The 17,040-nt window shown below is 51.7% G+C and overlaps 1 protein-coding gene across 1 annotated transcript in view; it reads right to left on the bottom strand.

Moving 5' to 3' along the window:
* MAN1C1 (mannosidase alpha class 1C member 1) overlaps positions 1-17,040 on the bottom strand; it is a 137,888-nt gene that overhangs the window by 34,420 nt on the left and 86,428 nt on the right. Inside the window, exon 3 of the mRNA XM_026014387.2 lies at positions 991-1,106. Within this exon, the coding sequence (XP_025870172.2) occupies positions 991-1,106 (116 nt within the window). The remainder of the gene's footprint in view (positions 1-990; positions 1,107-17,040) is intronic.

Consider the following 17,040-nt stretch of genomic DNA (forward strand, 5'->3'; position numbering starts at 1 on the left):
CCGTCCCTTCAAGTGGCAGAGTCTTTCCACTGACAGAGCACCGCAAAGCTATTCATTCTTGTAGCCTACAGTGCTCAGTGAGGTCATCATTCCATTTTCCAGGTGAGAAAGCCAAGGCCCAAAGAGGGGATGTGACCCCATCTTGCTTTCTTCCAAGGACCCTCCCTAACCTGCCACAGCCTGCTCCTGCTCGAATGTCCCCAGGCTCCCCTGGACCTGCCAGCTCCTGGAACCACAGTAGCTGCCAGATGCTCATTCTCTATCCACATCTGCACAGGGGCAAGGTGGGCCTGTGAAGACACCCCTTCCTTCTCCCACCTTGGCCTTTCTCTCATTCAATATGGCAGGAAACAGAAGGATTCTAAGCTTCCTCACACAGACTACCAGGCCTAACATGCCTCAAAACAATGGTGTTGATGAGAGGGAGGAAACCACCTTACATCCGTATCAGACCTGATAGTGTTATAATGCTTGTTCACGGTAGTTAATCCTCACAACTAGCCTGTGAATTAGGCATTGTCCTTGTCACTGTCCTCCAGATGCTCCCCATCCTCCTACCTATCTCTAGAGGGCAGCTGAGGGTGGGGTAGGGGCTCCAGGTTAAAGCAGCTCTGAGCAGATAAGCCACTCCTCCCCTCCACATTTACTTCCTCTGCTGCACCTGTTCTGTGTGACAGCTCAGCCCTCAAAGGGACCTCCGGGGTGCCTGGCACCTCAGGGAGGGGGAGGAGGGGTCGCTGGCTGTCTTCCCTCCCAGGGGAGAACAGGCTGATAAATACTCATGGGCTGGCCCAGGCTGGAGTGATCCCCTACCTTGAGGCTGGCCTCGGCAGAGGGGACTACGCAGAGTGCACAGAGCCCCGGTTCCGGGACTGCTCTGCTGTGCAGTGTGGGGCCAGAGTCTCTGGGTCTCAGAAGTGATAGGGTGGAGCTGCCCACTCACCTTCTTGGCCCCTTTTGGCTCTAACAACCCAAGGGTCTCTGACTCACCACATTCAGGTGGAAGTTCTCTTCAACCCAGGCCTTGGCCTCCTGGAACTCCTCCTGCAGCTCCATGAGGTAGAGGGTGTCAAGGGAGTCAATGATGGTTGCCCCACTGAGGCCTCCTGTAGGCACAGAGATTGAAGGCATGACCCAGGCTCGTTCATGTCCTCTCCATCCCCAGCAACACAAGCCACCATTCCCTAGGCCCCCTGTAAAGGCCTGGGCAAGCTGGCAGGCCAAGGATGGCCCAGGGACAATCCAGGGAGACCCGAGGGCCACCAGTCTTCGAAGGGGAGTCCAGGGGCAAGTGTCCCTCTCTCCGCCCACCCCGGGCTGCTTCCTCCTCAGGGCAGCAGACAGTGGGCAGCTGGCTGGGACACTGAGTTCACAGGCCAAACCCACTTCCCAGGCCTTAGTCCACTCACATCTGCCAGCAAGTCAACCATCCTTGCCAGCCAGGCACCCACCACTTTTCTGTGACACTGTGGAGAGGGTGAACTGGCATTTGGTTTACAAAATCTTAATATGCCAGTCCTCTGACTTTTCAATTCCATTCTTTGTTTTATTCTAAGACCAAAAAAAAAAAAAAAAGATGTTCACAAATATTTATCCAGGAAGGGATTTATTGTAGTACTGTGTATAATGGAGAAAAGTTGGGGGAAAAATCTCTAAATCCAACAATAGGGGGTTAATTATATAAAATGTAGCTCAAACATAAAATAGGACACTATGCAGTCATCCATGCAGGTGAGGTAGACCTGTGCTTATTGGGATCTGTTAAATGAGAAAATGTAGGTTGCAAAAAAAGAGGAAAAAGCACAATATAATTTCTTTATCGTATGCCAAATGTCGATGAGCTTGCACAGAACTAAGTCTGGCAGGATGTGATTCAATGGTTATCTCCAAGTGCTGGGATTATAGGTGCTTTTTGATTTCTTCAGCTTATGGATTATTTTTATAACCAGAAATGTATTTCTATTTGGAAAAAAAAAAAAAAAAGAAAAAAAAGTTTGGGCAAAGAAACCAAACAAAGGCACAAAGCTAAGATTTTGTGGCCGCTCTGGGATGGTGAGTACAGAAAGCATGAGCTAAGAGACCCGGGCCCTCCACAGGGCCTTAGACTCTTGTCCTGGGAATAAGGGCTGAGATAATGGTGCAAAATATCACAGCTTTCCACAACCTGGGCTGGGCAGGAGAGTGATGAGGAAGGCCTCTCCATGTGGCACAACCAGGGCCTGAGTGCAAAATACTGTGAAGGGGGGAAGGAGGGAGAAAGAGATGTGCCTGGGAGCTATCAGGAGAGCTTCCTGGAAGAGGTAGCCACCTTCCATCAACTCCTTAAAACTATAGGTAGCAGCAATTTCCTTTAGACACCAGCATGAAGCTTAAGAGGACTGATTGTTTCTTCAGTGTCCTCCTTGCAGAGGCTCAAAAAGCAGTGAGAACCACAGCCTCCACCTTCCCCCAGCAGAGCTCTGGAGCTCGCTAATAGTGCTGAGCCCCTCTAGGGTCTGAAGCATAAGCTTGGGCTTTGTAGGTACCCCTTTCATTCAGAGTTAGCATCTAATCTCCTTAATTAGTGCTTTCCTTACTGCTGCTTGTGTTGACTTTGCAGGCAAAGACTCCCGAAACTCAAACTTGCCTCTCTATGCTAGGCAAGGTCTGATAAAGGGCATGGCCTGGAAAAATGATAGGAGTGAAATCAGGAGAAACTGGGAGAAGGATAAGGCTGGAGGTTTTATTTTTCAAGGTTTTATTTATTTATTTGAAAAAGAGAGAAAGAGAATGCATGTACAAATGGAGGGAGAAGCAGAGGCTGAACAGGGAGCCTGATGCAGGGCTGGATCCCAGGACCCTGAGATCATGACCTGAGCTGATGGCAGATGCTTCACTGACAGAGCCACCTAGGTGTCCCACAAGGCTGGAGGTTTTAGAATCCACTTCCAGAAGCAGGGACATCCCAATCCAGAGTCAGGCATCCCAGGATGGTTCCAGTATTGAGGTTGAAGTGAATTTCCAGAATGTCAACCCCTCCTTCACTGAAGGATTTGTTAGGAAAACACTCAAAGCCAAACACAGTTGATCTTTCCTGGTTTATGCTGGCTGCTTCCCCTGTGCGGGCCAAAGGCTGAATGGGAAGGCTTTCCTGTGAGGTAAACAGGTAGTGAGGCACAGAAACACTGATGTGCCATAGATGCTGAGATACACCTGGCCACCGTGTGCCCACCTGGTGTCTGTCTTCTTGGCTCTGACGCCTATAAACAAGGCCTCACACTTGATGTTTTAAGGGCCTGGAGGGATTTTTTTTTAAAGATTTTATTTATTTATTCATGAGAGACACAGAGAGAACCAGAGACATAGGCAGAGGGAGAAGCAGGCTCCCTGCAGGGACAGGGAACCTGATGCAGGACTTGATCCCAGGACCCTGGGATCACGACCTGAGCCAAAGGTAGACACTCAACCACTGAGCCACCCACGTGTCCCCGAGGGGATTTTTAAGATCCCATTGCCTTGCCCCTAAATTTCATAGAGGACCCCCAGAGAGGGGTTGGGATGTGCCCAGGATTAGACCAAAGGAGGAGAAGAACCCAAGTTCTCTCAATGCCCTGTCAAAACAGTCGGATCTGATTGCTAACCCTGCCCCACCCGCAAGGGGCAGGAGGCTGCTGTGACCAGTGAAGGCTTGAAGAGAAGCCCAAGGCCAGGGGAGACATGGCCCAGAGTATCTGATTTCTGAATCCAAGTATCTGATTTCCGAATCCCGCCCTCAGCTGCCTGGTGTTTTCACCCCACGCACCCTTCTTCCCTGGGCTGAGCCTGAGCCCGGAGGCCCCAGGGCCTAGGCTGGGCCAGGAGGGCAGCCAGGGCTCCTGGCGACAGCTCTCCTCCCAGATGCCTCCGAGGCACCGCTGAGAAGCCGCACTGAGAGATTTCTTGGCAGGGTTCCGCCCTGCTCTTGGGTTCCTCCATCGCTCCTGGGTTGGTCCCCCACCCCGGCCCCCACCTACCACGCAGCTGGGCAGCCGGCCAGCAAGGCACTTATTGGAAAGCCTTTCACTTCAGGCCAGAGGTTACCCAGGGGCCAGGCTGACCGAGAGAGAAGGCCCGATCCTGAACTGAACTCTACCTGTACCTGCAGCCAGCCTGGGGCGGGGGACACGTGGACACACGGATGGACACACACACACACACACACACACACACACACACACACACCCTTCTTCAGTGAACAGGCACAGGATCTGTACTCACAGACCCAAAGGGGGACAAAAAGTCAAGCAGCCAGCTTGGAAGCTCCACTGAGCTTGGCCCTGAGGCAGCTTCCAGGTTGGCTCACTCTCCCACCTCCAGCTTTGAACCCTCGCTGTGCACAAAGGATCGCCCCCGCCCTTCCTGCGGGGCAGGAGACAGTGAGGTGTGTTCCAGAACACAGCCCTGGGTCCAAACCCCAGCTTGGGCCAGCAACGTATCTGCTCTAAGCGTCAAAAGTTCTCATCTGTAAAGTGAGGTAAGACCACTGGGTTAGGTCCTGGGGAGCCACTGCAGGTCCCTGAGCTGGGATAAATGCATCACAGACGTGCCCGGCCGTTCTGACAAAGACCCCTGTATGTGCCTGGCACAGAGCAAGTGCCTGCTAAATCAGTTCATTGTTCTTAGTTCTGGGGTCCCGTAACCTACTTTGAAACACTGGCCTAGGTCAGGGAGATGTGGGTTTAAGTTCTGGTTCCGTCACGTACTAGCTGTGCGCCAAGGCAAGTCACCGTATCTTTCAGAGTCTCATGTTCATCTTCAAAGTGGGGATGACAGCAGGGCCTACTTCATAAGGCTGTAGGGAGGGCTAAATGGGGCAGTGGACGGGAAGAAGCTGGTGCCAATGCTGGGTACATGTTAGCTCACCCCAACACACAGAAGCGTGGCCCTCCTTGCCCCCAACTGGCCCTGGGCAGCCCCTCCGCAAGTCTTCTGGGGTCACCAAGGCCTTAGGGAGCTCTTGCATCAATGGCCCCTCCCACACTGGCAGTGTGGCATGAGACCTTTGGCCCAACTTAACGAAGTGTCACTGGGTCCCATCTGTGTCTGCTGCTGAGGCCATCAACACCCCTGATCCGGGTGTGCACCTCACCTCTCAAAGGGTCTTCCTGCCTCTGGGACGCCTGCCCTTTCCCTCAAACTTACCCTGCACACTCTTGCCTAACCTGTCTTCCTAAAACCAGATCCAACTGTGTCCCTCCTCAGCTCAGGAAGCTGCAGTGGTTTCCAAGTACCCATGCAACAAGGGAAGGGGTGAAGCTTCTGGGTCTGACGCCAAAAGACCTGGCTAATCTCATCTCCCATCAGGCTATGCTTCCTGGACACGTGCTGCACGCTCCTGCATTCATACCTTTATGTCTGTGCTCTCCTCTGCCAAAAAACCTGTTCTGTGCATCTGGGAATACTCAAAGCCCACAGGTTCTCAAAGGTCTGCCTCTCACTGGCAGCCTTCCCTGATTGCACCCAGCCAACCTCCTCCTGCCGAGGGAGCTCCCAATCATGCACCTACCACTCCTGCCCTGCCTGCATGGTGGGCTTTTGCTCACCTTCCAACAAACTGTGAGCTCCTTGAGGTCAAAGGTTCCCACTGCCTCCCTGTACCTCGTTTCCAAACAGCCCTGAAGGCCAGAGCCCCCAGCCCAAGTGGGCCACTCACATTCCCTGTGGCCTCTTTAGGTGCCCCAATTTCTGTGACTCTTCTGTGGACTGCTAGGAACTGCGACCCCCTCCCTCCTCCTCCTGGGGCAATCTAAAACCTGCTTGGTGCCACCCTGCTCAGGAAGCAACTCTCATCACCACCACTGTGGTCTACATGAGGTTCTTTCTGCCCTCCCCTGACCCTCCTCTCCTGAGAAAACTTCACCAACTCCTCCAGGGCCCATGCCGTAGGCCCCTATTCTCTGCGTCCCCATCTCCAGGACAAGTGCTGCCCCACTCTTCCCTCACCACTGTGTAGACTGTCAGTCTACACGTCTCCGTCCCTCTGTAAGAGCAGGGCTCTGGTCTGCATCAGACTAGCCACCAGGCTGTTCTGTCTCTGACGGCCACCCTCACTCTCCCGGGCATCGCGTGCACTCTGAGCCGACACTGGCCTTCAGGATGCCACTCTTCCTCTTGCCTTTCCTTCTACCCCTGCCACTAAGCCTTCCCAGGCTCCTCTGCGGCTTCCTCCTGTTCTCCAGATCTCTCTGGAAAGGCTCTGTTGTTGGGTCTCTCCTCTTCTCTGTCCTCTCCATTCCCTCAGTGACTCATTACCGGGACTCCCAGATGCCAACTCCCAGCCTCCCCTCTCCCATAGCCCCTGCTTGTATTGCCACTGGGAGGTCACAGGTGGTTCACATTTAACCTGCTTGCCCAAATCTGTTCCTCAACCACAGAGGTTAATGCCAAGCCCTCCTACCAAGAGTGGTGCCCTTGCCTCTGCATTTCTCCTCCCCACATCCCATCCTACAGCGAATCCTGGTCCAGACTCCACCCACTTCTCACCTCTGTGCTCCCACCTTGGTCCAGCCACCTTCTTCTCTTGGATTTATTCCAAGAGCCTCCTAACTGGCTCCTGGGCTTCTACCCTTGCACTCCCCACCCACACCTCCACCTGTCTGTCCTCAATGTGGCAGCCAGAAGGATCCTGTGAAAATGCCAGTCCTCACGTGCCACCCCTCTGCTCAAAGGCCTCCCATGGCTCCCATGGGACTCAGAGACCCTGTGATCTGGCCCTGGCTTCCTCTCAGCTTTGTCTCCCCCCCTCCCCCCCACTCCTATCGTGTACTGCTCCTAGAGCCCTCCAAGTCTGCTCTGTGTTAGGCTCAGCAGTTTCCATCACTCCCTCCATTGCTTCTCCCTCACCTCTTTATCCTCCTCAGGACCTTTATCTCAAGACATTATATGTGGACCTATTTCCTTGTTACTGTTTTCTCCTAAAGGAGCACAGGCTTCTGGAGGCGAGAGTCCTGTTTTGTTCACTGCTGTCTTCTCCTGCCTCGAACACTTTCCAGCATTTGTGAATAAAAGGTCCTTTACCCTGGGTGGGGAGGGTTTGGAGCGAGTTGTGGCTCATTCACAGTTCCCAGGGCCTAGCTACGGTCTGGCACCCAGAAGTGTAAAAGGTAAATGTGTTGGGTTCAACAGACTGAGTCCACCAAGCAGGTGTCTGTGGTGACCACACTCAAGGCAGGTTAGCTGTCTGTTCCAGGGGCTCATGCCAGTGACAGAGGAGAGCCTGTCACCAGGCTGAGGCCAGATCAGCCACGGTGGCTGACTGCATGTGCACCACGGTCCTGTGTGAAGCTATTTGTCATGCGTGGGTCAGTTTCTACAAGAGACTGGACCCCAGCTCCTGTCACCTCCTCCCCCGGGGCTGCCTGGGTTTGTAACCCCTCTCTTGACTCTGCCGTATGATGAGGTTTTTATGTAAGGTTACATTAGCAAAGAGAAATGGGTCAGGCTGGCCAACATAAGCTCCAGGAAGAACATTTAGAAGGAAAAAAAAAATCACCCAAAACATAGCCTATTACCACAGTATCCCCAGAGCCATACTCAGGCGGTTGCATTTAATTTGATGACATAATCCACAGAGACTTTCTTAATCTGTAAAGAAACAACGCAAGTGTTTCTTTCTCAGCTTCCAAAGAAACCAGCGTGGCTGCTCTTACTTCCCAAACTCGGCTGACACAGTGTGTCCCACCCCAGGAGAGGGACTCCTCCCACGGCTCCTCTCCTTCAATCGGGTTGCACCTTTGTCCAACAGAATAAACCAGAAGGGATGATGCGCTAGTTTCTAGGCCCAGACTTTAAGACACCGACAGTTTCCAGTTCCTGTCCCTTGGAATGCTGGCACCTGGAGCCAGTCACCATACAGTGAGGAAGGGCCAGGCAGCCAGAGAGAAAATACGCGGAGAGGCCGCGTGTAAGGTTTCTGACCGCCAGCCCCTCTGAGCCCCCAGCCAACAGCCAGCGTCAGCCCCACACATGTGAATTAAAAAGCTTTCAGGTGGTTCCAGCCATCAAGTTACTCTTCGAGCCTTTCCAGCTGAGGGCGCAGACATGGTGGTAAAGGGATAAGCTGCCCTCATTGTGCCCTGTTTGAGTTCCTGACCCCCTGAATCTGTGAGCATAGTAAGGTAATTGTTTTAAGCCACCGAGTTTTGGAGTAATTTGTTACGCAGGAGTAGCAACTGGAATGTTCCGTTACGGGGGTTTCTAGGATGATTGCAGTGATGCCCCCACTACCCCAAAGCACATTGGTTAAAACCGCACCATCTTGTATGGTGAGATCTTCTGGGCACATGAAATCCTTTTAGGGATAGGACCTCTGCATTTCTTTCAGGTCTGGGGCAGGTTTTTTTTTTTTCTTCCCTCCAGTAATATTTTTCTTGAATCTTCCCATGATGGCTATTTCCTGATCACATGAAGTTGTGTTCAGAGGATGTGTGTTTCCAGGCAAAGGTTTCTTAGAGCCTCTTAAGAGACCAAGGATATTTTTTAGGAACTATTCCTGGCACTCAACAGAATGCTCTTACTAGAGGTGCTTCAATAAAAGATGATCAGATCTGACCGTGCTATTGCCCCAGTCACATTCAGATCACTGGGCACGGGGTGCTGGGTGCCTGTGGGCCAGGCCTTGGCAGCCTCTCCAGCCGCTCTGCTGCTCCCCATGCATGTGATGCTCTATCCAGAGGAGGTCACTAGTAGCTCCCCAGGGTGACTGCTGACATGGGTCCCTACACCTGGTATACCTTCCCTTTCCGAACTGGTTTGGTGAACACCTACGCTTTTATCCTGGCCTTGGCTTGAGCCTCCTGTCTTCGCTTTAAGAATTCCTGAACCACCGGGATGCCTGGGTGGCTCAGTGATTGAGCATCTGCCTTTAGTTGAGGGCGTGATCCCAGAGTCCCAGGATAAAGCCCTACATTGGGCTTCCCATGGGGAGCCTGCTTCTCCCTCTGCCTATGTCTCTGCCTCTCTCTCTCTGTCTCTCATGAATAAAATCTTTTTTTAAAAAAAGAATTTCTGAAAAAAATAAAAAAAATAAAAAAATAAAAAAGAATTTCTGAACCACCAAGCAGACCTGACTGTTCCTCCTATGACAGCCTGCCCCATTCCACTGCAGGTGCCTTGGTCGCAACACTGGTCCCACCACATAGCAAGTGCCTGTGCATCCCAGGGGTGGTGGCCGGAGCTGACTTCTCCCAGAGGCCTTGGCATCCATCTGCAGCCCAGGCACAGAGAAGGTGTGAATGAATGAATGGCTGGTGGAAATGCTGACAGCACTTTCCTGGAGATCCCCAAACACTTGACAAGGCCTTTGGCCTTGGAAAAAACACACTCTACACCACAGTGGCCAGCTATCCAAGGAAAACACTGTTGCAGGGACAAAATGGGTGGTGGCAAATGTCACAGCCCTGGTGGAACTAATGGCTTCCTCCAGCCTTTGCAAACAGATGCCACGCTTTGCTGCCAGAGCTAACTGGAGAATGTTTGCTGTGGCCGACCGCTGAATGAGGCTCAATGTGACCAATGACCAGACACAGTTCACTGAAATGCTCTCCTGGACAGGACTCCCCATTGGAAAACAGGGCAGGTTTTAAAAATGTTAAGGTTGTATTTGTTTTTAAGTCAGAGCTGAAAGTGCTGTCTGACTGGGAAATGTGTATTTTAAAACTTCCTCAGACAGTGCTGGGGATCAAATTTGGAATTGCTTTTTAACTCAGAATGTCTCTGAGAGAAGAAAAGGCAATGGAGGAATTGGAGTCCAGGGTGCTACGATGATACTTCCAAAGTCACACAGTGGCTGAGCCGCTCAGGGCAGAGCTGTAACCAGGCACCACTTTCCAGACCATGCGATCTTGTAGGCTTGGTTCTAATCCTAGCTTAGTCCCTTCCCAGCTGTGTGATCTTGGGAAACTGACTTGACCTCAGAAAAATGGGATGATAAGGTTTTCTTTTTAGAAAGGTGTGGCCAATTCAGACAAATGTATACAAGGGAATTTGATAGACCCAGCGCACCATCCCTTAGGTGCTCAATGCAGAGGAGGCCATATTGGGGCTGGCAAAGCTAAGATCCCTTGGCCTCTTTGGCCCTGAGGAAAGAATAGCATGGCTTTCGTGCCAGCCAGGCAGGAGGCATGAGCCCTCAGGAAGGCAGGATGGAGCAGGGCAGGCTGTGGCATTCTCAACACACTTCTTACCTCACTGAGCAGGGAAAGAAAAGCCAGAGTCTTCTGGTGCTCACCCCTAGAGATACTAGAGTCCAGCTGCAGCCCTGCGCAGCTCCTGAGTCCCTCCATAAATTGGCTTCTACCTGGCTTTTACCTGTAAGAGGATTACGCAGTACCCACCCTCTGCCTCCATGGGAGAAGCAAACATCCCCAGCCCATCAACCTTGGTCGTGTCCAAGTAATTTGCTTTGGTTTCATGATGGGTGGGGAATTAAACTGTGCCCGTGATTTTAGGCTTGCCTATGAAACTTGCCGATGGATTAGCGGACATGACTTGAATGGGGGTTTGAAATAAGCCTGCATGGTTGGGCTTGCCCTCCTGTGCGCCCACCTTTCACTGTGAGAAGAACAAATCTCAAACAGCCGCTAGTCCAAGAACAGTGAGAGACAGGCAGAGCGGACTGGATCCAGCTGAGCACAGCCTAGAGAAAATGAACTCCAGCCTATCTGCAACCGCATGAATAAGAAATAAATGCTTGGGCAGCCCGGGTGGCTCAGTGGTTTAGTGCCGCCTTCAGCCCAGGGCCTGATCCTGGACACCCGGGATTGAGTCCCGTGTCAGGCTCCCTGCACAGAGCCTGCTTCTCCCTCTGCCTGTGTCTCCTGTCTCTCTCTCTCTCTCTCTTATTTATTTAATTAAATAAAATCTTTTAAAAAAAAATGCTCATTGTTATCTGCCACCATTGTCCACAGCATTATTTTGGAAGAGGCCGAGTGATCCAGTGCCCTTCCAGCCCTATTTCTTACTAGTCTTTTTATATTCTCTACATTCCAGCTAGACTACTGATTCTCTGTGGTCCCTTCTTTCTAGGCTTCCAGCCCATTACTCAAGCTGTTATCCCTGCTTGGAACACCTCCTCTTACCCCAGATGTCTCTACACATTTCTGAATCCAATGTCTACTTTAAGTTCTAGAGAGAATGCTGTTGCCCCCAGGAAGGCATCCCTGATTTCCCCCCATCTGGACCTGGGGTCTTGCTTCTCTGAACTCTTATTAAAAGAATTTCTTTCCACTTTCATTATGGTAATCTGTGTCATCTGTGTCCTTTTCTCAAGTCCAACCCTGGGCAGTGAGTGTCTTTGGGGTTGAATTTAAGCCTGGTTAATCTAAGCTGGACCAGGCCCCACAGAGCCATGGCACCTCCGAATTTGCTGAAGAAATGGATGCCATCCTCCTATGGCCTCATTCCCAGGTTAGGAAGCCTTCCTGATAGTCAGTGGCCCTCACCAGAAGCTGCTCCTGTGTGGTGTGAGGCACTGGGGGGCAGAGACCAATCCCATGACACCCTGAGGTCTTGGCCAAGGGCTGGCCCTCCACTAAGGTTTGCTTGTGCAATGTGGAGTTCTCCTCAATGCCAACCACCAACCCCTTCCTCATCAGAGGTAAACAGAAATAACTGCAGCTAGCACTGGCCAAGCGCTTGCTTCATGTCAGGCATCATGCTATACGTTTCATAAACATCTTTTTTTAAACCTCGTGACAACTCTGTTACTGTCCCTCCTTTACAGATGAAGATCAAGGCTTCAAGGAATTAAGGTGCTCGCTCAGGATTTATTTATTCACCCCAAACCACATTTCTGAATGCTCAGGATGTGCCTGGTAGGGAAGCACAGTGGGAAGCACACAGTCCTGATCCCCATGCTCAGGGAGCTGCAGGTCTGGTGGGGGAGGATTGCACCAACCAGGCGTCACACAGACAACATCCAGTTACAAAGTAATGCCTGTGATAAAGGAAGAGAGGACAGGATCTGAGGCCAGAACAGGGGTGGCATTTGAGCTGAGGCCTGAAGGAAGCACAGGACAAAAGAGGGGGTGGGGCATGAGAGGTAGAATGCACAGCAAAGAGAAGAGCCGCAGGTGGGGGGAGTCTTGACGTGTTTGTGGAGCAGAGGAGAGGTCACATGCAGTGAGGAAGAAGGGCAGTAGTGGGAGCGAGGGGGTGGGGCCAGGCTACACAGACCCCGGGACTCAGGAAGAGGCCTGGATGGCTTAGGGACCTGATCCTCTGCTGCTGTGTGCAGAGTGGCTGGGAGGGCGACCCAGCGGGGATCCCTCTTGGTTAGCGAGCACCCACTAGTCACTTGTGGGCGGGTAGCAGAATGGCAGGGAGCACCTGGGCCCATGCTCTGAGACTGTCGGAGGGCCGCTGGCAATGCCCCCAAGCTGGGGGGCAGCTGTTCACCAGTCCAGTAACAAGAAGAATTAACCCTGAGTGCAGGGCAATGTCAGCCAGTGGCCTCATGTCAGCCCCATCAGGGGAGTCCCCAGCTGTCCTCCCAGGCCCAGAAGCGCAGGGTCACAATGCCATCTTGGATATATATTGTGGCCACACAGAGCTATGCATTGATTGTGGCAAACACATCCTGGGGACCAGAGCCAAGAGACGCAGATGCGTAGCTCTGATAACAAGATGAAGGATGATTTTTGGAAAAGGGAAACGAAAGGAAATCAAAGAGGCCCTATTCACCCCAAGAAATAGACACGTGGTAGAGGCAGTGCTGGGAGAGCCTGGTACGTACGGAGCTAAGCTCCAGGGCGGCATCCTCCACTTGCTGGGATGGCTGAGCTGGCAGGGAATGGGCTAGAAGAAGGGTTGAGCTTGGAGCCACACTTACTGGCTGCCTCAGTTTCCTCATCTGTACAACAGCAGCAACAATAACTCTACTGTGCAGAACCATCCCAAGGGTGAGTGATCACACAGTGCGTGTAAAATGCTGGAGTCACAGCTGCCCACATGGGTCCCAGCAGAGACAAAGTAACAGCTATCAGCCCGTATAGAGGTGGACACCCTGCTGCTGAGCACCCGCAGGCAGCACCTCTTTCAAGCCTCTGACCACCCTACAAGGAAGGAAGAGTTCATGTCCCCCTTCCACAGATGGGGAAACCAACGTTTCGAGTTGTCATGAGAATTTCCAGAGGATGATGAAGGGTGGAATCAGGGTTCAACTCAGGCCGTCTGCTTTGGAGACTCTGTGCTGCATTGCTGTGCCAACCCGGCTAGGTCTGAGAGGATCCCAGGAAGGTGCTCATTACTGTTAAGACTCCCAGTCCCCCTCCTCACCTGTGGGCTGGAGCGATGCCCCAGAGGTGCTAGGCACTGCCCATTTTTTTGTGTGTGAAGAGCTGGGTGCCTCTCCCTGCAGGAGCCCTGCCCTGACACAGATCAGCCTGGCACCCTTTCCTCCATGAAGCCTTCTCAGGTCCCTCTAGGGATGACGCTTTCTCCCTGCCCCATTATGGGTCTCACCACTAATCAGCTACCCCAGGCTGACTCACAGGAGGATCTGTGATTGTCTGTGTCTGTCTCTCTGACAGGCCGAAGCCCCGGAAGGCAGAGATCCTGACCATATTCACCATAGGAGTCATCAAAGAGTCCAGTATAATGCTGGGCACTCAGGATGTTCTGTGTAAATATGGACTGAGTTAACCTGGAGAACTGAGAAGGAGCCAGAGTGAGCATGACCAGAGGCCTGACCAGGTGACCCTCTCCCTCTGGAGCCTTTGATGGGCCCACCTGATTCACTCCCAGCATCCAAGGAAGAGGAGGGGACCGACTCGCCCCACTTTATTGACCAGGCACCTTCCCTTTCTTCGTTCCATAGGCTCCTTCTAGAATCTAACAGAAGCCACACCACCCCCTCTCCTTAACTGAAAAGATACTGTACACATTTTACACAAAAAGTAATGCAGGCTTCCCCCTGCCAGACTTATCTAATGTTACCACCTAATGAGGTGAGGGGCACAGATTTTTATTTCCTACAAAGGATGGGTGAGAAAATTATTTTGGAGTAAGGCAGGTATAGAGTCAAATCTTACCTTGGCTATTCCTAGCTGTGTGACCTCTGGTTAGCTACTTCACCCACGTGAGCCTCAACATCCTCATCTGTGAAATGGGGATAATGTCAGATAACACACATCACTAGAGAGACGGGCATTAGTGGGTATACAGGGAGAGGTTTTTTTTTTTTCTTTAAATATAAATGGGCTGTAGGGGGTGCCTGTGAGTCACCCTTCATTTGATGGAATTTGGTGTTTTTAGAGGCAGTAGCGATAATGGAAAAAGCACAGGTTTCCCGTCAAAATGTTTGAGGCTTGGCTCCTATATTACCAGCTCTGTGGCCGTAACCAAGTCACTTAACCTCTCTGGGCCGTGAGTCTACATCTGTCAAAAGGGACTGATAATACCCTGGTTTGAAGGTGTGGGCAACTTGGATAAGGCATAGAGCCTGGCAGAAAGGGGGAGGAGGAGGGGGAAGGTCTGTGCACGGCTGAGTAGGGAGAGGCCCCTCACCCCGTCTGCCCACACCCACCTACTCTGCATGCCTGGTGTGACAGCCCTGCGTAAAAACTGCCTCTGTTTTGGATCTTGGGGCCAAAGCAATTCGCAAATGCAGCAAATACGCCAAGCCCAGAAGACAGCTCTCCCTGCTTCAGAGAAAACACATAGTTCAATTTCCTAAAGATCAAATCCCAGGAGCCTTTCAAGGCTTTCCTCGAAGAGAGCAGTTCTGGGAACTCGGGAGGTGCCACCCTTGTGCGACTGAACAATTAAAGCCTGGAGTATTTGTCATTTTCAGCAAAGGTTTGTGAGAATGACCGAGAAAATGGAAAAAATCTGATTTCAGCGGCATGGTTTTCAGAAATATATGGTAATCCATTTTTGTCAAACCGCAGAAGGCACAGCTCAAATCATTAAAAAGCCATCGTACTTAATCATGCAAAGAGAAGGCTGGTCTATGTCTCTCAGATCATTTTCAAATGGTTTCAGGTTAACTTTCAAAAACTGACAGGCAAGCAGGGAGGGGATTATGACAGACAATAACTTGAGGAATTTCTGGTTCTGCTTCTCAGTGGAGGGCGAGGGATTTATTTGAGAGAAAATCGCCACCCAGACTTCGACATGGTGGTGAGGAAGATTCCAGAATGGATCGGCCATGACTTGCGCCAGCAGGATGTCTGCAGCCGCCTTCTCAGAAAGACAGCGGATTCATGGCCAACTATTAAGTAAATGAACAATGATGGTATATTGTGACAGGTGCTAATAAAAGGCAGGAGTTTAGCCAGTGGTTGTGTCAGCTGTGAGCACATGTACCTGGCTTTGGAATCTGCCTGCCACTTACTGGCTGCGTGACCTCACTCAAGTTCCTGTCTCTCTCGGAGACTCCTCGTCCCTACAATGGGATGCCCGTCTCAGGGGCTTGGCAGGCTGTGAACGAGTTAATTCCTATAAAGCCTTTTATACAGTGCCTGGCACACAGTAAACCGTTAGTGAAAGCTGGCTAAGCAGCTAGCTCACTCTGCTGAATGGGGCCTCCTAGACAACCTTTGATTTGGATCAGGAAGGATGAGTAGAAGTCTGCAGGGTGAAAAACTGGAGGAAAGACACTCAGGCAGAGGGCAGAGGATGTGAAAAGGCCCCATAGTAAGAGGCTGGTCGGGGGGAGCACAGCATGGTGGGGGGGGGGCGTGGAGAGGGAAACGCTGTAAGCTAACGTGGAGCCTTCCTGTGGCGGCCTGTGAATGCCAGACCAAAGGGCTTGGACTCTCGAGAGGGCTGTGGGGAGCCACAGAGGTGTGTCAGCAGGGCAGGCCCTTGGCAGCTGTGTGGATTCGAAGCTAACTGAAGGGCCATGGGGAGGCGGTGGAAAAGGCTGGGACAGTGCAGTCCAGGCTCCTTGCAGGGTCAGGGACATCCTGAGTCTTCTTCCAGTCTTGGTCCATGTTGGGCTCTTGCTGACCTCTATGTGACCACTCTCCCATCAAACTCTGATCCAGTGTCCCCAACCTCTGTTCCAGGAAAACACTGTGTCCTAGACCCAGCAAAGATCACACTCCCCTTCACTGGTGCAGAGCTACCATGGGGAAACTGCTGCTTAGTAGGAAATTGTATGTCCCACCCTTCTGCATTTAGGTGGGGCTGTATGACCAAGTTCTGGCCAATGGAATGTGGGCAAAAATTACATACACCACTCTGAGGCTGCCTCCTTCACCTGTGGGATGCTCCGTGGCCAAGGTAACCTTGGGAGTAACAACCTGAAGGTGATGAGCCTCCATCACCCTGGGTCCCCATGTGATCCTGAGGAACAGAGCCCCTTCCTCTTTCCATCAATTTGACTTTACATGAGCAAGAAATAAATGCCTCTTGCCTCAATCCATTGAGCTCTCTGTGTTTATTTATTACAGCAGCTAGCATTACCTTAAATAAATATATGCACTAAATGGAATGATCTTGGACACGTTATTTTGCTTCTCTGAGCCTCAGTTTCTCCCATGTAGATTATTATGAAGGTCCAACAGGACAAAAAAATGTGAGTGCTGCTTTGCAAGTAGGGAAGTACTACAGAGGTGCCCCTCATTGCTGGTGTTATTGGCTTCTGTCTCTCCAAGAGCCTGAAGGCGAGGGGACTTTGCACAGACCCTGCTGAAGCAGAAGAAATGTAGCCAGGAGTTTGGGGAAGCTCTAGGGAAGGGGTCAAGGTCCACTAGGTTTTAGTTCTGTCCTGCACCAGAGATGATCCCCAAATAGCCGAGCGCCCCAGGGGAGAGGGCTGGAGCCTGGCTTCCATCTCCTGGCAGCCCCCCTGGGAAGAAGTCAGCCCAGCCTTCTGATGACTTGTTCCAGCCTCTCACAACTCATTAGCAGGAAATTGCATGCCCTGCCAAGAAGATGCACGCCTGATTTTTCAGACATGTCAGGTAGACACTGTTATCAAAACCCTGTCATGTCTCCACACAGCCCCCACAGTCTCCTGCTCTGGTGTCTTCCTGCCAGGCTCTGTGCTCAGGACACATGCTTGCTGCCTTTGAA

Source organism: Vulpes vulpes, chromosome 2 (genome assembly GCF_048418805.1).
Source record: "Vulpes vulpes isolate BD-2025 chromosome 2, VulVul3, whole genome shotgun sequence".
NCBI classification, from domain to species: domain Eukaryota; kingdom Metazoa; phylum Chordata; class Mammalia; order Carnivora; family Canidae; genus Vulpes; species Vulpes vulpes.